Source organism: Diplotaxodon limnothrissa, linkage group LG16 (assembly GCF_057381915.1).
Source record: "Diplotaxodon limnothrissa isolate DT_005_m linkage group LG16, D_limnothrissa_male_GT1.1, whole genome shotgun sequence".
Lineage (NCBI taxonomy): Eukaryota > Metazoa > Chordata > Actinopteri > Cichliformes > Cichlidae > Diplotaxodon > Diplotaxodon limnothrissa.
The window spans coordinates 32,936,942-32,962,270 of record NC_140611.1 but is presented as its reverse complement, the minus strand read 5'-3'; the positions used below and the strand labels follow the sequence as shown (position 1 = coordinate 32,962,270).

The following is a 25,329-nucleotide window of genomic DNA, read 5'->3' as shown; positions in this document are numbered from 1 at the left end:
CTGTAGCAGTGAAAGCTTATTGTATGATATTAAAGAACAGATAACTAAAAAAAGCAAAGCTGAAATAACAATAAAAAATAATAGCTTTATTATAATACAACAGATTTATTTCCTGCTAGAGGAAATTTATAATTTTAAAACGAACGCGGATAAATTTCAACATCAGTAAGGCCCACAAATCTTTTCCACTATGCTTAACCTTTGTCTTACAGTGGTGCTTGACACACCACAAAACATAGTGTAATGGCACATTGGGACGGGCACACTTAACCCAAAGAGCAATCATTACCTACCCTCTCCAAATCATTTTAGTGCCTAAAACTAACCAGCAAGAGAAAGTAAAAATAGAAAGGGGTGAAAAGGAAAAAAAATCAACACTCTCAGCATGTTCTGGCAACCTGTCAGCTCAGTTAAAGGTGCAGGTCTGCCACCTCACATGAAGAGTCAAGCAACACCCGATATATAAGGAAAACATTATCATTTGAGGTGAGAGGAATAATGTCCAACTACCACATGTCCTTCACTGTGAATACAGATGCAAACACCCCCTCAACACTCAGTCCATAACTGCAACAAACAAACGTGCCAGTGTATGTTTGACTCTGCTGTTTAGTATAGTGACTGCAAGCATGTGCAATACTGCATGTATGCAGTATTGCTTATTGACTGATTATGTACTATATTCTTTTGGATGCTTAGATTTTTTTGTTTCTGCTCAGCAGTTTATCTCCAACGCACATTTCGCTCTGCTGATACCAAAAAATGATGGCAACCCTTCCTTTCACAGCCTCTGAATAACTATTTGCTTCATAAATATATGTAAATAATAGCATCTTGTTATGCAATTACTACTGTAATAAGAAGGCAGATCTGGAATGGAATGGAAATACAAGCACTGTATACTTGTGACCAGGTTAGTAACTCTTGTTTAATTACTTCCTACAAATTTAGGCATCAAGTTCTAGAAAGTTCCTCCCCTGTTACCAACATCTATATACAATGTATTCTCTTCCTGAGTTTAGTTACTAGCCGCTATAATGATAACGGTAATGAGATTTCCAGGTAGCTCCCCAATAATACATAAAATTTTACCTCATATTTACTAGGTAACTCGTTCCTGTTAACTCAGTCAGTGATACCATGACAATGGAAGCACTTAATGCAGCAGCAGGTGGAGCTCCTAATCAAATTTAAATAATGTTTTTTACATCTTTTAACATTATCATTAAAGCAGAGATCATATTTCATGGTGTAAATAATACACTCTGAGGAACACTGTATGATAATGCTATTCATGAATCTTTAAATGAGTTCAGATTAATATAATAATATGCTTATAAAGCAATTATCTGGTTAAAAATCAGCATTGATGTGGAAAATTTCAATTTTTTCCACAAACAAATCCATAATTCAAATTTCCATTTGTCTGATCTCACTTCATCTCTGGAGGACTGCAGTTCCACTCTGACAGCAAACTGGCAAAAACAAGTGCATAACACAATAAACAGGGAACATTTTGTGATTAAAATAGTGCTTACTGTTAGCAGCAGAGTGCACCTGAGCCCATCAAACAGTCTTTTCTCCACAGTTCCTGTTGGTTTCTTCTTTTAGAAAAGAAGAGCAGCTGTGACTTTGTTATGCAGAAGAAACTGTGTGAATCTTTTATGGTGCTTGCAAGAAGTTATAATAGAAAATGGAACACTGTTCATTTATCGCACCGGAAAACTAATGCTGTGCCTGCATTCAAAAGCAGTGAAATTGCTTGTTGCAAATCACCTTACGTGTCTTTCCCCACTCTTCCATTCTGTAGGCTGCAGGAACATCTTGGTGTCGGTGAACTAAGCAGGCTTCATAATGAGCTCTGTGTGCTTGATGGGACTGACACAGAGATTTAGAGGTGCTATCTCCTCCTGAGATGGACGGAGTAGATGTGTTCATCATGAAAGTGACAGCCTGAATCTATGGAGAGTAATGGCATGCCCCCGCACCACTGTCTCCAGTTGTCTCGTGAATTTATCATAATCATACTCTCTCTCTCTCTGCTGTACTATACTGCTGCGTCAAAGGTTTCCATAGATTTCTGCCCATTTTTTTTTGTTTTTTTTAACGGTCAGCAGCCTTCTGACATTAAAAAAGGACATTTGTCAGAACTTGTACTGGTACATTTACTTTTTGAGCTGGTGATTTTTGCAGAGTATCGATTGCTTTTCATTAGGACGTGCATGTTAATGAAGTGTAGTGAGCAAAGAGTGCTAATTACCGCAGTCGTCCATTAGCAAAAGCATTGAGGAAAGTTGATCTCTGAAACTATGCAGAAATGCATTTGATGAGCCTCATTTGTCTTTTCCGCACTTGTTACTTTCAAATCAATAGTAAAAATGGCTCAGTACATCTCAGAACTACAAATGAACGTCTATCATCATGGAGAAAAACCGAACTGTCTTTCTTGTCGCATGGTCTTTGTTAGCACGTTTATAAAAACCTACAAGCTCGTCTGATTAGTGATTGTGTTTTGATGGTGTTTTTAGTAGCACAGCTGTTCAGAAGCCACCATGTGAACTATACTGCAAATGAGAATTGGCAGTCTAGATTTTTTTCAATATAGTTGCTTAACCCTTGCTTGAGAGTTTTTAAAAAGAATTTTAATGATTACAATGCAAATGCCTGTGGCAGTTGGAGGGCACTGTGCTACTTTGTTATTTACCATCTAACAAAGCTACCAAAAAGGAGAAGAAAAAAAAATAGTTTTGCACAAATTGGAGTGAAAATGTAATTTGTTCAAAATAACTGCTGCCTTAATCAAGCCAACTTTAGACTTTAGTTAAAGCTGACATTCCTCCTGAAATGTTAGGTTTTTCCTGTCTCTCCTAGATCTACCTTTCAGATAAAGGAGCATAGTGTTTCTCTGCTTTTAACAAGCAGCCAGATCGTCCTTGAGGCCTTTCATAGAGGCAAAAACAGAAGACGCCAAAGAGAAGGCGATCAGGTCACTGTGCTCCAAAAGCCTCCACCCTGCCTGACCCTTTCAGGCCTTTCAAAATAGTTAGACCTCACCAATGGATGGATCAACTCCCAAAAAAAAAATCAATCACAAGGTTAAAATACACCAGTCATACTGGAAATTAAAAAAAGGAAAAAACTGCACAGATTGTTCGATTTTGCACACTCAATATCTTCTAAAATACATTTGTGGGCTTTCCACAGCATGTAAGAACTGATATTTTGAACATTTTATACATCTTTTTAATTTTTAATTTCCAAGACATTTTCCTCATGTCTCTGCAAACCATATTAATGTACCAGTATCAGATACACAAGTTGTGACAGCATCAGGATGACTCAGGTATGAGAAAAGCATCAGTTAATTTTTTATGCTTTTTGTTAGTCTTGATTGAGCAGTAGACTCTACTACTGCGATATTCTAAGACAGCTAAAACGAATTATTCACAAGTGGCAAGTAACCCCAGTCTGCTGAGAAGACACTACCACACAGCACATTCAAACACCTCCCTGCTGTCTGAAACAGTCTCTCCAAACATCCTCCCAACTCATGTGTCACCCCTGGCTGACAGTCTTATCAGGGAGTCATCACAGAGCTGTCACCTATGAGGGGCGTCTCCTGAATGATGCTGACGTCTTTTTTGAAGAAGGGGAAGCTTCTTTTTTCCTTCTTGGGGAATTCTCTTTGGTAAAGAGAAGAGGAAAGTCCAAATTAAGAGTGAAGGCTGGTGGCTCCATATAACTGAGCTTTTACTGCAGGGAATGGAGGAGCTCTACAGCATTTATCACCCCTTGGGTGTGCATACTCTAATATTGTTATGCTAATGCTGCAACTGATTAGCATGCCGAGACACTGCAGTATTGGACCATTATCTCAGTGAATCCGAAATAAAATGCTCTGTGAGTGGATTTTCTCTGGTCATTTCTAAAATGCTGAATTGTGGAGCACTGAAAAGTGAAAAATATTTCTGATTTTCAAATGCATATATTATTATTATCAATTGAGTATTATTCCTGAGAGGGCTGTGCTTTATCCTTTTGTTATCTTTGATTATAAATGATCAATTAAAGATTATTCACACATTACATTCTGACACATTTATATTTGTAATGGCAGAATTGTCTTGCACAACTATATATCTGAAACCTTTAAATGGGAAATCAAGTAGTATTTATAGTATACATTGTGGGAAACGGACTATTGTTTTGCTTACAGCATTTTAGTTAAACTTCGCAGACTAATGACTAATGTCACACAGAGGGCTAGGATACTCTCTAGCACCATTACTACTGTACCACAAAGCAGAAAAGCAGATTCAAAACATGTACTAACAACTTCTGTCATGTGCTATCATCATAGGACAACGCTATTGCTTTGTGAGGACAAGCTGTCAGTTTGTGCATAGACTGTAGACAAAGGACCCAATTGCCGAATATTGCAGGTATAATATCAAACAAAAGGAAAGTCGGGCTGATCAAAGTTTCAAACAAGTTTCAAACATGATCCAAAAAGTCCAAACAGAGGCAAGGCAAGGCAAGGCAAGGCAAGTTTATTTGTATAGCACAATTCAACAACAAGGTGATTCAAAGTGCTTTACAGAGACATTAGAAACAAGAACAAATAAAAAGCATGATTTCAAATTGATTAAAACAAGCAAATAAACTAACTAACTAATTAACAAACAAACAAACAAACAAACAACAGTATATAAAATCAGAACAGATAAAATCAGAACAGTAGATAAAATCAGTAGTTAAATGTAAGTTTTGAAATTTAAGCTTAAAGTGTGGATTTGGTGCTTTATTCAAATGCAGCTGAGAACAGGTGAGTCTTCAACCTGGATTTAAATAAACTGAGTGTTTCAGCTGATCTGAGGCTTTCTGGGAGTTTGTTCCAGATATAAGGAGCATAAAAGCTGAATGCAGCTTCTCCGTGTCTGGTTCTGACTCTGGGAACTGATAAAAGACCGGATCCAGATGACCTGAGGGATCTGGATGGTTCATACTGGGTCAGGAGGTCATTGATGTATTTTGGTCCTAAACCATTCAGAGCTTTATAGGCCAGCATCAGAACTTTAAAGTCTATCCTCTGACGGACAGGCAGCCAGTGTAAGGACCTCAGAGCTGGACTGATGTGGTCCACTTTTTTGGTCTTAGTGAGGACTCGAGCAGCAGAGTTCTGAATGAGCTGTAGTTGTCTGACTGATTTTTTAGGTAGACCTGTAAAGATGCTGTTACAGTAATCAAGCCTACTAAAGATGAATGCATGGACTAGTTTTTCCAGGTCCTGTTGAGACATCAGATCTTTTATCCTTGATATATTCTTGAGGTGATAGTAAGCTGACTTTGTTATTGTCTTAATGTGTTTTTCTAAGTTTAGGTCTGCATCCATCACTACACCCAAATTTCTCGCCTGGTTTGTGGTTTTTAGATGTATAGATTGAAGTTCTCTGGTGACCTGTAATCGTTTTTCTTTGGTGCCAAAGACTATTACCTCAGTTTTGTTTTTGTTTAGCTGGAGAAAATTGTGGTACAACCAGTCATTGATTTCCTCAATGCATTTACCAAGAGCCTGTACAGGGCCTCGGTCTCCTGGTGACATTGTGATATATATTTGTGTGTCATCTGCATAGCTGTGATAGTTTATTTTGTTGTTGTTTATAATCTGTGCCAGTGGGAGCATGTAGATGTTAAACAGAAGGGGTCCCAAGATGGAACCTTGGGGAACTCCACATGTGATACTTGTCTGCTCAGATGTGAAGTTACCTATTGATACAAAGTATTTCCTGTTTTCTACGTATGTTTTGAACCAGTTTAGTACAGTTCCTGAAAGACCTGTCCAGTTCTCCAGTCGTTTGAGTAATATGTTGTGGTCAACTGTATCAAATGCTGCACTGAGATCCAGTAAAACTAGGACTGACATTTTTCCACTGTCTGTATTCAGACATATGTCATTAAACACTTTGGTCAGAGCGGTTTCAGTGCTGTGGTTCTGTCTAAAACCTGACTGGAAGGCATCGTAGCAATTATTCTGTTTTAAGAAGTAACTGAGCTGTTGAGAAACTGCTTTTTCAATGATCTTACTTAAAAACGGGAGATTTGAGATCGGCCTGTAGTTGTTCATTTGTGTCTTGTCAAGATTGTCCTTTTTCAGTATAGGTTTGATTACAGCAGTTTTTAGTGATTCTGGAAACACACCTGATAATAAAGAAAAGTTGACGATCTGTAACAGGTCTGACTCTAAAGTCTTTGAGACCTTTTTGAAAAAACTTGTTGGCAGGACATCTAAACAGCAGGAGGAGGAGTTCAGTTGACCTAAGATGTCCTCCAGGTCTTTGCTGTTAATAGGTTGAAACTGTTTCATGGTGTTTAAACAGTTTTTTGGTGGACACAGTACATATCCTGGATCTGCTGTTGATGTACCAATTGCTTGTCTAATTTTTTGGATTTTTTCAGTGAAGAATTTGGCAAAGTCATTGCAGGCCATGGTCGAATGAAGTTCAGCTGCCACTGACACAGGAGGGTTTGTTAGCCTGTCAACTGTAGAAAATAAGACCCAAGCATTATGGCTGTTTTTAGTGATGATGTCAGAGAAGTAGGACCTCCTTGCATTCCTCAGTTGTAAATTATAATTGTGAAGTTTCTCTTTATAAATGTCATAATGAACCTGGAGGTTTGTTTTTCTCCATCTGCGCTCAGCTTTCCTACACTCTCTTTTTTCATTTTTCACCAGTGTGGAGTTTCTCCATGGAGACTTTTTCCTTCCAGAGATAACCTTCACCTTAATGGGAGCAATAGTGTCCATTACATTTAACATGTTAGCATTGAAGCTATTGACGAGCTCATTGACTGACCCTCTGGGCAGGTCAGGTGTTAATGGGAAGACCTGGTTAAAAATTGCACTACTGTGTTCAGTTATACACCGTTTTGTGATCACTGTTGTTGATATATTTGTGTGGGCTGAGATTTTACTTTCAAAGAAAACACAGTAATGATCAGACAGGCCCACATCAGACACAGTAACCTTTGAAATGCTCAGGCCTTTGGAGATCAGTAGGTCAAGAGTGTGTCCTCTATTATGTGTGGCCTCTGTTACATGCTGAGTCAGCCCAAAGTTGCCCAGAGTGTTACTCAGGTCTTTAGTCCCTTTGTCCTGAGGGTTGTCCACATGAATGTTAAAATCCCCAGCAATAATTACACAGTCAAAAGACACAGTCAAAAGACACAGTCAGAGACATAAAAGATACCAGGAAAAGCAATTTACAAGAACATGCCACCAAACACTCAAGATTATATAACAAACACAATGACAATGGGCGCTTGGAGTACTGGATACAGGAAAGCAACCACACTAGATAAAGTCTTGATCAAAGTAAAACCAGAAAAACCTAAAAGACATAAAGCTAAACATGCATACAAGAAGATTTACACTAAACACGGAGACTGTGAGAAAACTAAATATGAGAGAGAAAAATAGAAGCTGAAGCTAAATAAACACTCAAAATACAAAATACAAAGTTGGCTATAACAGGCACCCAAAACTAAAGTGCAAACTAGACAGGAAAAGATATCACTATAATATAATATAATATAATATAATATAATATAATATAATATAATATAATATTTACAGCTTTTTGTGTTGTTTATTATTAGTTGATGATTCTGATGATTATGCTGAGGGAATGTCCTGTATTTGACCAATACATCCACTATAACCTAATCTTTATCCTTGTGGATAAATCATGTGTGGAATATGTCTACTTATTTATAAACTGTAAAATGTATAGAAGTACTATAAGTGCAAGTCTTCGGTCCCCAAAATCATCAAAGAAACATCAAATCAAATCATTCATTTCCCTCGGGATGAATAAAGTATTATCAATCAATCAGTCAATCAAAGTTCATTCTTCAGTTATTCAGTTTGTAACCTTCTTGTTTCGGTTTACTCTCACTGCTTTCAAATATTTCCTCAGTTTTCCATCCTCTCTTAGTTTTTGTCAGATTTTAAGTTTTTATTTACTAGACGTATCAGATTACTTCAATACAAATCTATTCCAGAGACCAATTTGTTGTTTTCATATTTTTTTAAATGGCAATTGTCAGGCTTAAGTGCCACTAATGCAATCCAATCACAGCTGTTGCCCCAGAGTGTCAGCTGCATGTGTGATAAAGTACTCTCATCATAGGTTCTATGACAGAAGAGTAAAGCATTGTTACCATTTCACTGTAATTTATCTAAAACTGGAAACCATCCTGTGTTATTCCTGTCACTGTCCAATTAAATACAGAGAATTTGAGGCTGCACAAGTATCACAGGTCTACAGATGAAGCAGAAGCACACTGATGAAAAGTAAATAATTTTTTTAAACTGCAGCTATATCCTTTATATAAACAATAACTAGTTGTCAACCCTTGGAAAACAAAATTAGCAGCATTTTACGTGAAAAAAATTCTAGTACATTCAGACTTCTCTCTTGCTTCAATAGAAAGCCAAAATGTTTCATTAACTTGTGTTCTCTTTTGTGAATGAAAGCAGAATTACCAATTAAAAGAACTAAAGCACTACCCTGCAATCAACAGTTCAGCTGCCATATCCCATTGGAGACTATAGTTTCCTCACCAAATTGAAATGGTTGCATGTGTGTCTTATTTGCACATAAACAGCATATCACACTGTTATTAGCAGTCTCCAAGAGAATAAAGACGACTAAAATACCATGAAAAATGTCAAAAATATTTTGTGGTGTGTTTTCTACATTAGTCTCAGAATGTGAATTTGCTGACATTTGCTGAAAAAATTTTTTGTTTGTGTGTTTTATTTTTAGGTCTACCAGCACTCTTTCCTGGCATCATACCTCCTCTACAATCTATACACAAGGTAAGGAAACATAGAAATAAATCCTAAATAATATAATGGGATGATTTCTTTTTCAGTTGACCATCCTTTAAGAGCACCAGTGTCACACATCTTAGGACAAAAATGTCAACATGCTATCTTTAACAGATGAATATAATCTTATATAATATAGGTTAAAAGTTAAACTGATAGTGCAGAGCTAATGTTCACCTCACTGAGATTTCAATGACAGTGTGTCAGTGATTGCTAGACTGATTTTGTGATACTTTTATCATTACCATTACATCAGGGAGGTGCGGGAGCTCAATCCTCCAGAGGTGTCTGACTCAGTGCTCCAGTTTGCTTCATGGGGTGTTCGGGGTCAACAACTGGTAAGTGACTGTAGAGCTTTATAAAGGTCACTAAATCTTAAAACAACCATGCTTGAATTATATTCTTAAGCTTTTATTGATTCAGTGGTTAGTTTACCTCAGGATTTATTCCCTTGGTTTCCATAGGCTTTCCTGGATGCTTGGTTTATAGGTTGTCACATTAGCTAAAGCAAAGCTGTTCTTCCTGAAGTCCACCAAAAATTTAAAATGTAATGTTGATGTAAAACTGTTGTTAAAGGGTTTTATACACAGCCCCACACTTTCAGAGGCTCAAAAAAGACTGAATAACTGATTGATGAGCAGTTTTGTTATTCACTGAAGCTCTCAATATGAGGTCCACAGGAATGTCAAGGCAAGTTAGAGATGCAATCACTGGGACAAAGAAACTTTAAACAAATCTGTCACAGAGATAAAATCAAGAATCTGGTTCATTCTTTAAAACAAGAAATGGACACAACAAGGACCCCTTCACAACATCTAACTGAGTGAAGAACATTCTTGTGCATCGTTTTCTGTCTACAGTCCAGAGATACTTTTATGAATGGAAATACAAAAGGCTCCAAAACACCGGATAAACTCAGAAACAATAAGGCAAGATTAGAATGTGCCAGAGAACATCTGAAAGAGCCTGCAGAGTTCAGAAAGAGAAAACAATCCTTGGAGAAATGAAACCAAGATGAACTTGTATCAGAATGACAGCAAGATAAAAGTATGGACAAGGAAAGATAAGCAAAGCAAAGCAAAGGCTTCAAACTGGACACATTCAAAACCAATCCATTATTCAACATCTATTTAACCACTGATTGCAACCCGTTAAATGTAACTTATCACACTGCATTTATTTGGTATGCATCTCTTCCTCAGCCATTGCAGCACAGATCATTCCAGCCCATAATTCTTTTCATCTCATAAATATTACAGTTAAACAAATGCATGCAAAATATTCACAATAAAATCCTGCCTCTGGATATGAAAAACAATGCATAAATAAATCATCCTTGAAGAGTCAGAAATCATAAACTATATAAAATGTAATTTGATATACAAGTTTAAGCTTTTCCAGTGACCACCCAGACTGCAAATGAGCTATATCCCATCCCATCATGAATTTCTTAACATTGCTTTAGGCTTCAGGCATTTAGAAATAATTGAGACACAAATCAATTGTCAAGCTAAAAAAGCAAAAGCAAACATAATGTCATTCATTTTCAATCAGAAATGAAAAAGATTTTTTTTTGCATCTCCATTTAGAATTGTTGCTTTTAGATCATTATGAAGTCAAAGTTTCGATAAGTCATTATAGGAAAAAAAAAACACTGTAATTGGCTTGTTTTTCTCATTTTTCTCTGTGAAGTCTAGCCCCAGTGCAATCAAAATATTTAGTATTTTGGTGTTTATTTTTGTATTTATTTATTTATATCAAAAGCTAACTAACATTTTTTAACATTTTTCCCAACAAGTCAATTTTGCCTTCTTCAAATGTATATAGTTATGATTATTACTAATGATGACATAGATCTCAGAGGGTCAAACTGTTAATATTTGTGGATTCAAAGATGCAATAAAAGCTATTCAGTTCAGAATGCAAAAAAACAAAAAAAAGAAAACAAAAGAAAAAGAAAAAAAAAACTAGAAATCCAAACCCACACACTAAATAATGCAAAGTATCGAGCACCATGGGAAGGACACAGATGCTTCACAGATGGACAGAAATAAAGACCTGGACTAAAGGGAAGGATAGCATTATACACACACATACGCACACACTGAGGAGGACCGAGTGAGAATCTGGAAGGAAAGCAGGCATGGTTGAAGATAATCAAGACAATAGCAGGGAAAAAGTAAAAGTCAAACACGAGAGACAGCAGCAAACTATCAAAGCAAAGCAGGAAGTGGTCACAAAGAGAAGGAAACTCACACAAAATAAAATATAGAAGAACACTGGACAGGCAAGAGTGATGTAAATCTTCTTATTATTTCATGAATCATGTTTTACAGGGTTAAGACATAAGATTAGGACAAAGATCCAAAATATAATCAACACAAGAATTAACCCTCAAAAAAATAACAGCCAATGCTTCAAATACTGGAATACAGAAACCCAAACTCGAATCTATTAACCAAGCATTCAAATCCTAAACCATCAGGACCAGAATATAAACTAGTTTTTGATATTTTATACATCACACGATGATGCAATCAGTGGAGAAAGTGATCAGCAAAAGAACTCAAAGATCTGTGAACAGAATGAGATGGAGCCCAGGCCTTTATGCATGCACAAAGGTTTGAAATTTTTCTTTGCTCAGCAGGGAGAAAAAACAAAACAAAATCCTGAATAAAGATTGTTTGTGACTTGAGAGAACAGACAAACTACCCTTAAACCAAACAATTATTGTGAGGAGAAGTCAGTTTCACTAATCAAGCTGTTGCTGAAAGACATCTTGTTGGGCGACTGGAGCTCTCTGTGTGAGTAATGCCTCCAACGTGCCATGCATCATGCACCGAATAATCAGTCCATTATTTTCTCCAGTGAAGACAAGGAAGGTAATTAAGCATTCGATAGCATATTTATCTCGTTTCCTCAGTATTTATACCTGCCCCCAGTGGAAACTGTTCACCAGGAAGCCCTGCAGCAGTGTGTCATGGTGCTAATGACAAAGTAGTTTTCATTACTTATGAGCTCTCCCATATTTATCTGTGTTAGATGAGCCACTCTCTGAGTGTGTTTTTATCAATGGACCAGTCGCAGTGATCCTTTACCTATTTGTGTCACGGTCCTGGGTCTCCTGACCCAGCGTTTTTAGTTCTTTGTGATTTTCGTATTATTGTACTTGTGTGATTTATTCTATGGCTTCTAGTTTTGATCCCTTGCCCTTCATGTCTCCCTGTGTGCCCCTCTATGTATTTATGAGCCCTCGTCCCCTTTCGTGTTTATTCCGTGTCTCCCCTGCCTGTTATGTTGGTGTTCTACTCGTGCTCTCTCTCCTCCTGTCTGAACCTCTGTGCTCCCTGTTTCACCTCTCCCGTCAGTGTTCAGTTCACCCCGCCCTGTCTCGTTATGATTATCAGTGTCACCTGTGTTCCCCGTGTGTTCCCACTCCCCTCGTTAACCCTCTGTGTATTTCTGTCTGCATCTCCCTCTGTTCAGTGTGACGTCGTCCCTCATGTTGTGTGGATCTCCCTGTGTCTCTGCGTATGTTAGTTTACTTTTCCCAGTTTAGTTTTGTATTTCCTATGTTCTGCCACTCCAGCATTAAAGCTGTGATTTTGAGTTCATCTCCGTGTCTGTGAGTTTTGCGTTTGGGTCCTACTCCTGCCTGCCACACAGCCGAGCCTTGACAGTACGACGTCACCAGATATGGACCCAGCAGACTTACCCGGGGAGAGCGATCTGATACGTGTCCAACGCCTAGTCGAGTGGATAACTCACACTTCCAATACAAGGGCCAAGATTGTGGGGATAAATGCTATCGAAGCAATCCTCAAAGGAAATTCTCATCTCCGCCAGGTCAGTGGATGTTTGGACCTATTGGCCAATTTGAATAACGCCCGGGAGGCGGCGCGAACTCGGGAAATATCAGACTTGGCCCAGCAGCAACAGACAACAGCCACCCTGGAGCAGCCGCGTCAGTTTCACCGGCCGGATGTGGTTTTTCCCGGCCCTTTGGAGCCATCTGCGGGGAAAAAGAAACGGCATTCACGCCGCCGACGCGCCACCCCACAGCTGGACATTCAGCCTTCTAATTCACCTGTTGTGCTACCAGAAGCTCAGTCGGCTCCCTCGCAGCCCGTCCCAGCTCAGTTAGCTCCCTCGCAGCCCGTCCCAGCTCAGCCAGCTCCCTCGCAGCCCGTCCCAGCTCAGCCAGCTCCCTCGCAGCCCGTCCCAGCTCAGCCAGCTCCCTCGCAGCCCGTCACAGCTCCGTTAGCTCCCTCGCAGCCCTTCACAGCTCCGTTAGCTCCCTCGCAGCCCTTCACAGCTCCGTTAGCTCCCTCGCAGCCCTTCACAGCTCCGTTAGCTCCCTCGCAGCCCTTCACAGCTCCGTTAGCTCCCTCGCAGCCCTTCACAGCTCCGTTAGCTCCCTCGCAGCCCTTCACAGCTCCGTTAGCTCCCTCGCAGTCCTTCACAGCTCCGTTAGCTCCCTCGCAGCCACCCTCAGTTCAGTCTCCTGTGTCCCCGTTAGCTCAGCCATTAACTCCACCACAAGCTCCATTTTCACCTCTACCATCGCTTCAGTCATCAGTTCGGTCTGCCACTCAGTCGCCCTTAGCTCCATCATCCACACTGCCACCTGTTTCTCTTCCACCACAACCGTCACTACACCCAGCCACTCAGGCTGCTACTCAGCCAGTCATTCAACCCATAGCCCTGCCGTTGCCATACCCTGTAGCTGAGCCACTAGCCGTCCGACCCACAGCCACTTCAGCCACTCCTTCACCCGTTACACCTCCACTACAACCCCCAGTGCAGTCTCCGGTGTCCCCAGTGCAGTCTCCGGTGTCCCCAGTGCAGTCTCCGGTGTCCCCAGTGCAGCCTCCTTTAGCACAGTCACCCACTCAACCACCAGCACCACAACCGTCACTACCTCTAGTTCATTCCCCTGTGAAGTCATTAATTCCACCACCTACTCCACTCTCACCACCACCGTTACTACAGACATCAGTTCAGTCCCCTGTGCAGTCATTTACTTCTCCACCGTTAGCAGCTCAGGTCCCCGTGTGTCCAGCAGCTCAGGTCCCCGTGTGTCCAGCAGCTCAGGTCCCCGTGTGTCCAGCAGCTCAGGTCCCCGTGTGTCCAGCAGCTCAGGTCCCCGTGTGTCCAGCAGCTCAGGTCCCCGTGTGTCCAGCAGCTCAGCTCCCACTCTCATCCGCATCTCCAGTAGCTCAGCTCGCACCTGAACCATTGGCCCAGTCCCCGATAGCAATACGGTCTTCTGTTCGGCTTAACATTCAGCCAGGGGTCCCAAACCTCTCTGGCTCTACATCAACTCCTGCTGGAAGCTCGGATGAGCTCATCCAGGACTCCGTGGCTCCCACGCCGCCATCTACCTCATCCGCTGGGGGTTCCAGTGAGCCCGGCCAGCACCTCCTCGTCTCCGCTGGAGGGTCCGAGGGGCCCGTTCAGCCTCCCGTCTCCGCTGGAGGGTCCGAGGGGCCCGTTCAGCCTCCCGTCTCCGCTGGAGGGTCCGAGGGGCCCGTTCAGCCTCCCGTCTCCGCTGGAGGGTCCGAGGGGCCCGTTCAGCCTCCTGTCTCCGCTGGAGGGTCCGAGGGGCCCGTTCAGCCTCCTGTCTCCGCTGGAGGGTCCGAGGGGCCCGTTCAGCCTCCTGTCTCCGCTGGAGGGTCCGAGGGGCCCGTTCAGCCTCCTGTCTCCGCTGGAGGGTCCGAGGGGCCCGTTCAGCCTCACGCCGCATCAGCTGGAGGGCCCGAGGAGCCTGTCCAGCCGCCATCTGCGACCGCCTCGTCGTCGCCTGGTCCAGCTGCATCCGAGTCTTCGTCGTCGCCTGGGCCAGCCTCTGCATCAGCTGCTCCTGCTCCGCCTGGTCCAGCTCCGGGCCCAGCCTCAGAGTCTTCGTCCTCGTCTGGCCCAGCTCCGGGCCCAGCCTCAGAGTCTTCGTCCTCGTCTGGCCCAGCTCCGGGCCCAGCCTCAGAGTCTTCGTCCTCGTCTGGCCCAGCTCCGGGCCCAGCCTCAGAGCCTTCGTCCGCCGCAGCCTCCTCAGAGCCTTCGTCTGCCGCAGCCTCCTCTTCAGAGCCTTCGTCTGCCGCAGCCTCCTCTTCAGAGCCTTCGTCTGCCGCAGCCTCCTCTTCAGAGCCTTCGTCTGCCGCAGCCTCCTCTTCAGCTGCCTCGTCTGGTCCAGCATCCTCATCAGCTGCCTCGTCTGGTCCAGCATCCTCATCAGCTGCCTCGTCTGGCCCTGCGGCCACCGGGCCATGGCCGGCACGCCTGGGACTGGAGGGCCGCCGCTGCCTTCCGCGCGGTCGGCCTCCTGAACTGCTCCGTCGTCTCCTTCGCCGCCGCCGCTGCCTTCCGCGCGGTCGGCCTCCTGAACTGCTCCGTCGTCTCCTTCGCCGCCGCCGCTGCCTTCCGCGCGGTCGGCCTCCTGAACTGCTCCGTCGTCTCCTTCGCCGCCGCCGTTGCCTTGCGCGCGGCCGGCCTCCTGAACTGTTTCCGCGTCGCCGCCGTTGCCTTGCGCACGGCCGGCCTCCTGAACTGTTTCCGCGTCGCCGCCGTTGCCTTGCGCACGGCCGGCCTCCTGAACTGTTTCCGCGTCGCCGCCGTTGCCTTGCGCACGGTCGGCCTCCTGAACTGTTTCCGCGTCTCCGCCGTTGCCTTCCGCACGGTCGGCCCCCTGAACTGCTCTGTGTTTTGGGTTGTTTTCTTGGGCTCCGGTGTTTTCTGTGCTCTTTGTTTTCTGTTCCGAGCCCTCCGTCCTGGGCCCCCGCCGCCCGCCCTGGGTTGTTTTCTGTTTGGTTTTGTTTTTCTGTGTTTGGGCTGTCTGGAGCCAGCCCTTGAGGGGGGGGTACTGTCACGGTCCTGGGTCTCCTGACCCAGCGTTTTTAGTTCTTTGTGATTTTCGTATTATTGTACTTGTGTGATTTATTCTATGGCTTCTAGTTTTGATCCCTTGCCCTTCATGTCTCCCTGTGTGCCCCTCTATGTATTTATGAGCCCTCGTCCCCTTTCGTGTTTATTCCGTGTCTCCCCTGCCTGTTATGTTGGTGTTCTACTCGTGCTCTCTCTCCTCCTGTCTGAACCTCTGTGCTCCCTGTTTCACCTCTCCCGTCAGTGTTCAGTTCACCCCGCCCTGTCTCGTTATGGCTATCAGTGTCACCTGTGTTCCCCGTGTGTTCCCACTCCCCTCGTTAACCCTCTGTGTATTTCTGTCTGCATCTCCCTCTGTTCAGTGTGACGTCGTCCCTCATGTTGTGTGGATCTCCCTGTGTCTCTGCGTATGTTAGTTTACTTTTCCCAGTTTAGTTTTGTATTTCCTATGTTCTGCCACTCCAGCATTAAAGCTGTGATTTTGAGTTCATCTCCGTGTCTGTGAGTTTTGCGTTTGGGTCCTACTCCTGCCTGCCACACAGCCGAGCCTTGACAATTTGTTCAGTGGAGGTGTTCCATCACCTTGGCCCAAAAAGAAATTGGGCCATAATTTTAAAACTAGTACATGTCTAAAAAGCAATGCATCTTAAAATACATGAAATAAATCAAGCTTGGGGACATAAATACAAGCTGGTATTATCTTTCTCTTGTTTTCATACATTACGGTATCTTCTCTCTTTTGTTTACTTAATACATTAACTTTTTTATTTCCTCTATTCCACAGGTGTACATATTTGAAAACAACATCTACTACCAAATGGATGTTCAGAGCAGCTCGTGGAGGCTCACGTCATCTGGGGAGGAGGGGGTTGTCTTCAATGGCATCTCAGACTGGCTCTATGAGGGTAAGTATGAGGCTGCAGGGTCGCAAACTGCCACAGAAAAGTTTCTGCTTTTTAGTTCACAGCTACTATTCTGTAAGATTCTGCATGCCTCTTCAAGAAATCTTTGTAATGAAAGTACAAACACTAAGATCATTTTTTTATGGACTACATTGTTTTTGTTTGATTTGTACCATCCTATCTTAATCTACTATACTATACTTAATGTACTACTCTTTTTCTATTATTATCTTAATGTTAAATCCTAAACATATATTAACATCCTATTATAAGAAGTATGTACCATATCTCCTCATCAACAAGCAGGCCAATCTGAATGAAACGTTCCACAAACATTGTCAGACATTTTCCTGTTGTTGATGTTGTTGTGTATTCATCATCCCCCTGCAATCAGCAATGCAGTTTTGTTCAAGTCACCACTAAATACAGACACTGGCCTGCAGGTTTGGTGATAACTAGTTCAACTCACTCAAAGAACCTTCAGAGAACTTCTGTCCAAACCTTCTGCCACTTTTAAGCTTTGTAGTGTTAGACTTTTCAGAGTTTCATTGTGTAGCTCCTTGCTGATGTTTTACATAAAATGTCTGTTAAAACGTTTATTTTTAAGTGCTGAACAGACAGATATTACCTTCAGACAGATATTTACCTGGTAGAGAACAAAAACAGAAAAAAGACGCTGAATTTCAAACTCATTGGTCATCATGGAGAAATTATAGGAGAAATGGATGTGGTAGTCCCACTCAGCCTTAGTAATGTGCAATAATGTACAGTAACCACTTATTAAGAAGGCAACATGTATGCAGCTGTGGAAAGAAACCTCTATATGGGCAAAAGGTTCTTCAGATCACTGCTGATGAGATCGACATGAGGTAACAACAGAAGCAAACTGATTTTAGAAGTCCCTAACCTAAGTCTTCTTCAATCTGTCATGTATGCTGGCACTGGACTCAAAAGGCAGGACTCTGAACTGTGCAATCAAACAAGTGGGTTTATTTACAACACCGGTGATATGTACATATGTACAGTGAGATGGGGAGAAGAGGGCTCCAGGGATTCCAAGGCTAGGTCCAGAGGTGGGAAAAGGGGAACACACGCTCACACTCCACTATGTACAATCCAAATCCAGATTCCACACCGTCCACTCCAACACTACGCTCACTCTGGAGAGTGAATGCTCAACTGGGAAGGGTCCAGGGAAGACAGGTTCAGGTCTATACAAGGGAGATTGAGACAGATATCAGAGAAACACTCAGGAACACAGGGAGATCAACAAGAGACTAAGCCAGGGTACACTAACACTAGTAAGTGCAATGCTCCAGTGAGGCACACCACTCCAACCAGGCTCCTTAAGTATGGTTGGTGTTTATCAGCCGTGATAAGCCACACATGCGTGTGCATGTCTGTGAAGATCAGGTGACCACTGGAGTCAGGCAACACACCCCAGGACAGCCACTGGTGGATCATGACATAATCTTTTACAAAAATAAGCTTCTTTTCATATACAGACTTCAACTGCCCAAAGATCAGGACCAGAATGAGTGTTTTATTGTAGCAGATCTTGGATACAGTTACAGTTTAAGTTCAAACCAACCTGATAGGACTATTATCTGTGCGTTTTATTATTTGAGTTTGTTTTATTGTAAATGCATCCAAATAAATGCAAATAATATTTTTTATTTTTATGCAGTAAAACTGTACTTTGTTTAAAGTCTCACCACTTTTCATTTAATTTTAAAAAGTTGATGTAAAAATCTGAGTATTGTGTACATTGCATTTAAAAAAATAACTCATTAAACTTCCATTTCTTTTGACTTGGGCTTTCAGATTGTTTTGGTTTGTCTTTGCAGAGATGGTACTGCACACTCAGGTGGCCCACTGGTGGTCACCAGACGGCTCCAGATTGGCTTACCTCACCATCAACGACTCCCTGGTCCCTACAATGTTCCTCCCCCGTTTCACAGGCTCCCTTTACCCTAGAGGGAAAGAGTATCCTTATCCAAAGGTGGGACTCATAAAAGTCAAGCTTAAACTGTGTTTAATTATAAAATTAAAGGTAGTAAAAACTTGACATCACTGCTCTGATGCTAGGCTCAGATGTGCTGTTCCACCCAGAATAACCTGCATTTAGAGTAGTTGGTACTGTATAACCAGCTGAATCCACTATAACCTGAAAAGAGGATAGTGTTCTTTTTTATTGCAGCTATATTGTATCAAACCGGTGCGATCAGTAATACAACTACTGGCTCTCTCCTTAAGCTGATCCATAAAGGTTAGCGAATCCTTTTGTTGTTTAATTCATGCTAGCGCTGCCTTGCTCCCTTTGAAGAGGGATGGCTGCAGGAATCTGTGGCACTGGGAGGGAAACAAGCATGATACGCTTCAGCAAGGCAAGTTAACACACCTCCCATCTCTTGATGTGGATGTTTAGCGTATCAAATGCCTTTTAGATGGGAGATTGGTTGAGGAAAACTGTCAGAATGAGGGTCAGGTGGAGGGCAACCTCATTTGTTGGTTTAGACCTGACCACAGATGGGGAGGAATGGAAGGAAGATGTGTTGTTAATGAAGCACTGCTCCTGATCTTAGAATTGCCCATCCAGTGAATAAAAAAAAACCTACATTGACATTTTGTTGCTTACACCCTTGAGAGAGGTCAGAGTTGAGATATTATGGGACTAAATGAAGCAGAGATTTAATTGCTTTCTCATTCATTTTGTCTTTGGGAGCAGTGATGCTGCTCGGCAGTCTGACAGTTATACCTCTGGGCCAGTCACTATGGGTTAAATTTGTGTGGGTGTCTCCTCTGTGAGTGAATACATGGTAAAAAGCACACCCCAGTGGGAGTCTTTTATGGACACATTATTAATAGTGACAAACTGTTCCACACTGCACCCTGGCCTATGCTAGATTTTCCTGACCAGCCTCAATGTGTGAACAACAAGGCCAGAGATGCACATTGGAAATGCAGTATTACAGTCGTCTCAAGAATTGTATCATAACTCAGTCCACAATCGATGATATTGCTATGGTTTGTTTTTATAGGCAAATAATTTAAGAGAAAAATGAGCCATTAACCAGCCTATGTGGTCGGTTGGATTTTGGGAGTGTAAGTTTCTGTACAAACAGGTCATTTGAGCTGAAAGCTAAGCAGCTCACCATAAAAATGTTTGCATTTATGTGTTGTTTTTAATATTCATCATCTCATTTTATCATGTTAGCATGCTTAAATTTGATAATTACATTGATAGTAGATAGCACAGTCCCACTCCTGACTTAATGAATCATTAGTCAGAACTCCTTAGCATCATATTTGAACAAATCCAAAGTATAAGTTTTTAATGTGCATGGTTAAAGTTGTGATCAGGCAGATTTTAACTGAAGCCACACTTTTTCTGAACACAGCTGAGCAGTTGTGGTGCTCAGAGTATTAAAGCGAATCTCCTAAATGGGATATAAAATTGCAGTTTGACAGAGGGGATTTTTGTGAGTGCTTAAACAGTTTAGAGGTAGACGTTGTATGTTTAAAGGTAAACCAGCATTGGTACAGTTGCATATGCAAATTTTGCTAAAAGCATGGTTTGCTAATGGTTTCACTGCTAAAGGAACAAATAAAGTAGGTATCTAAAGAAATGTATATTGGTCGTTAACAGCTGCAAACAGATTAACAAGTGAAATTAATGTAACAAATATGATAGGATACAGTTCACTACTGTGAGAAATTGGCAACCAGTACAGACAGTATACTACCTCTTACCCTATGAGAGGAAGGGCTAAGCTACACCCACCTTCCAACTTGATATTTTATGGCCGGAATAGCCGGGGTGTTTGTACGGCGAATCCAAAAGCAGAAAAGGGAAAGACGGAACTGAATCAAACTGAACACGTACATGGGAAACATGAAACTGAGCAGTAGAAATAAAACTCTGTGACATGACTTGACGTGGAGACAACAGACAACCCAACAAAGAACAGAGGGAGATAGAGGACTTAAATACACGGAAGGGTAATGAAGGAAGCAGAAACAGCTGGGGAGACACACTGAACATGGAAACACTAGACCTTTTCAAATGAAAACAGGAAACATAGAGAGACACAGACATGACAACCAAACTTGACAATAGGACGTGGAACACACAGACATGAATTACATGACAGACTCGGGGAACAGAAAGGAACACAGGGAGAAGGACATGGGCAACGGATAAGGGAGACAAGAGGGAGAGGGAAACACAAGGGGAACCTGCATAGACAAGGAGCTCACACATGACAAACAGGAAAAGACTCATGAAGGCTAAGACATAGATGAAACATAGACTACAATACCACTCAACTAAACCCTAACTAAATAACAACACAAGTTTGCATTCATGCAGGTAACATAAGAAAATCAAAAATACAAAATAAACTCAAAACGTTGGGTCACAGACCCAGCCCCTGACAGGATAAGTGCTTAAAAAATGTATGGATGCACGGACGGATGGATGGTTAAAATGGTTAACTATGACTTAGAATTGCTAAACACAAAATTATAACAAGGCCACCTCAGCTAAAAACATTAAAGTTGTTGTTGAGGGTTTGGGGTTCTGGCTGAAGGGACCTTAAGATAAAAGACAGTTGGTAATCATCTCTCAATATTTTGATTATCACTGGTTACATAAACTACAAAGTAGTAAGTTACTGGGTTACAGTAGTAGAAAGTATATAAAAAACATTACTCTTGCTAGTTTTCAGATGTGCTTATTTCATCAAATTACTGCTCTATCATGTCTTACCTTTATGTGGCAAATGTGATCAACAGAACAGGATGGAGTTTTCCCCCCCAAAAAATGTATCTTCACAAGAAAAGAAAGTGAAGGATTGGAGAAGACATGAATTACGACAAATTACTGTCATCTTTGTGATGTGTTGCTTTGTATTTTTGAGATTTCCTTTGTCATATAGACTAATGAGCTCCATTTTTGAAGGATGCTTAAGTGAAGGGAAACAACTGACATGCCCAAGGGGCTGCACAGTACGCAGCACAGTTTGTTGTCTACCTTTTTAATATTCTCATTGTATTCCCTTGTGAAGTCCTATTGGCATAAATGAAAGCACATAAAAATAGCAAACAATTACTCAGTGTTGACTCCGATCCCTTCGTTGTGTGCAGTGTATTGTGGGTTTTTACATCAGATTTGATTAGGATCCTGAATATAATGATAAAGTTATGGTGTGTTCACTTTAGATGTGCCAAATCAATCCGTCTGTCAGACTCTATGTCGTCACTCTGGATGGCAGCGCTCTCACAACTGAACTGAAACCTCCTGACAGTTTTGAGAAAAGGTATGACTTAACCCGTTTATGGGACGTAACACTAAAATTTTGATGATTCGGGCTTGTTTTAGACACCATTTGCTTGTCTTCCCTAGTGAGTTTTACATTACCATGGTGAAGTGGGTGACAAAAGAGAGACTGAGCGTACGCTGGGTGAATCGAGCTCAAAACATGTCTATTCTTTCACTGTGTGATGTAACACAAGACATCTGTACAAAGGTTAGAAACCTAATTATCATCGATAATTCCTTAATCTTCAAAAACATAGTAAATATATACAGGTTTTATAACCTTATTTATCTTTTCAATTCAGAAACATGTGATGACATCGGACAAGTGGCTGGATCGTCAGGTGAGGACTTTAGTCAGTGACATCCTAAATAGTTTTTTTCTTCATTTATTTTTTTGTAAGAAATGCTTTTAAGATACTACTTACTTTTAATTTAATGTTATGGGACACATATTTTAATTCTATATATAGCTGATTATATATTATATATCTATACATATATCAGCTAACAATGCTTTGTATTTAGCTTGCAAAGATTAGAGGCATTTCCTCCACCCAGTAACGAGTGATAACCTCATTCATTTCCCTTAGATTGAGAGCCTCAGCAGAAAACTAACAGTTGCTCTTTCTGACCTGTAGCTGTGAACTAGTTTTTCTTAGCTTCTAGGTGGTTCTTTAAAATATGAAGTAGAGCTCTTTAGCATGCTCTGTAGCTGCTGACAGATAAGTATAATCATTACTTGTCACCCTATCAAATACTTCCACAATGTAAAGGTTGGGCTGTTATCTTGCTAGCTGACCTTGCTGACATCACTGTAGGAGTGGAGACATTCCACTTGTACAGAAACTAGATTTTCTGTTCCCCTCTTTTGTCACAACAAAAGTTAACCTTTTAACAGTGAGACATTGCTCATTTGAATAAACAGTAAAAGAAAGTAATAAATACCTGATCTTATTGCACTGCACTGATCTTACTTAGGACCTCCAAACTAGTGACTGCAGATGGCTGCTCCTCTCCAGGCCTGGTTCTGCTGAAGGTTTCTTCCTGTGAAAGGGAGTTTTTCCTTCCCACTGTTGCCAGAACACTTGTCCATAGGGCTTTATCTGATTCTTGGACTTTTCTCTGTATTACTGAAGGGTGTTTACCTTACAATATAAAGCTCCTTCAGGTAACTGTTGTTGTGAATTGGTGCTATATAAATAAATAAACAAAGTGAATGGAAATATGGCAGATCAATTGGGATGCAAAAATGATAAGGTGGCTATAATGACCGATTCTCTTATAATCATTTTTTGTAAGACGACAAAAAATGACAGCATTAGAAGGAAACCTTCTAATGCTGTCATTCTATTTGAAATTGAACTAATGAAAGTGAAATGATGCTCCAGTTATTTTCTTCGTAATGATATCATACATTTTTTGTTTATTTTTTTTCCTAGAGGGAGGAGCCAGTGTTTTCCAAGGACTGCACAACATTATTCATCACCATGCCCTTGAAGCACGGTGGCAGCGGGACATTCAACCATATCACTATGATCTCCAACCAAGTAAAACTTTTAATGAAATGAATACATTTACTCAGGTGTTTTCAGTTTCCAGTTAAAAGCTTTATGTTGGTGTGCTTGTTTATTTTTGTTCCCTTATCTGTCATGCCCACAGGAAAGGGCTTACAATTATTCATGCAGTTCATATGATTCCATTTTGAAGTCTCATCATTTTAAATTACATCCTAACTGCATTTCCTGAAACACCAGATACTAAAGAATACATTTACTTGAAAAAATTAAGCACAGTGTTTTATGGTAGTTCCACTGGAAGCAATGGATACTGTGTGCCAGATTAATGCATCTTCCTGCAGAGATAATAAGCAAAGTCTGAGATTGAATAAAAGGGTTAGGTAGTAACGTTAACACCTTTAGGTACACAGAGTGCAATAGAAGTCATGCTAACATAGTTTCTCTGTTTTGTTGTGTTCTTTCTTACTTTTCTCAGTCTGACAGTCAAGAAGTAAACATGCGGCACCTGACCTCAGGAAGCTGGGAAGTCTCTCAAATTCTGGCCTATGACGAGGGCACAAACTCTGTGTAAGCATAAGTTACTGACACTGTAAGATTTACACTATGATAATTCTTTGCAGCTGATTAAGTTTATGTCTTTCAGTTATTACCTGAGTACAGAGACAGGAGCTACTCAACATCACTTGTACAGGTACCTCAGCAATTACTCAGTTTTCGCATGAAGACACAATCACACATGAAGCAACTATATGATGTTGTGGAAATACCTTTAATTGGTTTCTTACTAAAACTTAGTTTACAAAATTCTAAGCAGATTAGTTAAGACACAGGCAATGACATCACCCACTGGTTTTTGAACTCTGTGATAAGACTTCATGATAACTTTCAGCAAACGTGAAGCCATTCTTTCTTTCATTAAAAGAAAAAACAAAACTGAAGCACAGTCTTGTTGGATCGGCCTTTGTACAATTAACCAAAGACTATTGCATCGGACACCAGGCAGGTTAAATCTAGTGGAAATCTTTTGGATGCCATGTTACCTATGCAAAACCAAAACTGGCATTTTTCACTGTGGCTTGCATATGGATTAAAGAAATAAAAGTCCACATGCTGAGGTGATAGCGCTAGACAACACCAAAGCACCTGCAAATATCCGGTCATCCAATAAGTATCAGCAATGCAATGGAGACAGGTCTGTAGATACAGTACAGGTGATGAGTTTTGGTTATACTTCAAATTAAAGTCAGAATGGATCTTAGGTACTTTGAGTGCAGTATTATTGTTGGTGTCAACTAGGCTATTTTGTGTATTTCTGAAGAAAAAAAAAAAGATTTCCTGGGATTTCTACCACAACAGTTAGGCCTAAAGGAGTTTAGTGAGCCTGCTGGCACAAATATACAGGGAGCAGAAGATCCAAAATAGGAATGTTGCGTCTATAAGAGGTTGAAGGAGAATGGCCAGACTCGTTGGAACTGACAGAAAAGCTACTAGGCTACAGAAGCCTTTGGATGTCATATTATTACCTGTTACTACTGTGATGAGCAAAAAAGCAGTTCAAACTGAACAACACATCCAAAGTTGAGGTTAAAGGCCTACAACAGCAAAAGATCATGTTATCTTTCACTCTTGTCAGCTACGAACAGAAATGTGAAGCTCAAGTGGACAGCTTTAGAGTGAAAACTGTAACCTGGTCTGATGATTTCTGCTTGACCGCAGATGGTGTGTCAGTATCAAACAGCATGAATCCATGAACCAAACATGATCGGTGTCAACAGTCCAGGCAGCATCAGAATAGTGATCCTTATAAAGTGTTTGGTG

The 25,329-nt window shown here is 41.4% G+C and overlaps 1 protein-coding gene across 1 annotated transcript in view; it reads left to right on the top strand.

Annotated features, from left to right (window-relative positions):
* LOC146616502 (inactive dipeptidyl peptidase 10-like) overlaps window positions 1-25,329 on the top strand; it is a 147,382-nt gene that overhangs the window by 98,867 nt on the left and 23,186 nt on the right. Inside the window, exons 6-15 of the mRNA XM_085373762.1 lie at window positions 8,829-8,881; window positions 9,150-9,231; window positions 16,554-16,674; window positions 18,519-18,673; window positions 21,895-21,992; window positions 22,079-22,202; window positions 22,297-22,335; window positions 23,434-23,541; window positions 23,987-24,078; window positions 24,155-24,202. Of these exons, the coding sequence (XP_085229888.1) occupies window positions 8,829-8,881; window positions 9,150-9,231; window positions 16,554-16,674; window positions 18,519-18,673; window positions 21,895-21,992; window positions 22,079-22,202; window positions 22,297-22,335; window positions 23,434-23,541; window positions 23,987-24,078; window positions 24,155-24,202 (920 nt within the window). The remainder of the gene's footprint in view (window positions 1-8,828; window positions 8,882-9,149; window positions 9,232-16,553; window positions 16,675-18,518; window positions 18,674-21,894; window positions 21,993-22,078; window positions 22,203-22,296; window positions 22,336-23,433; window positions 23,542-23,986; window positions 24,079-24,154; window positions 24,203-25,329) is intronic.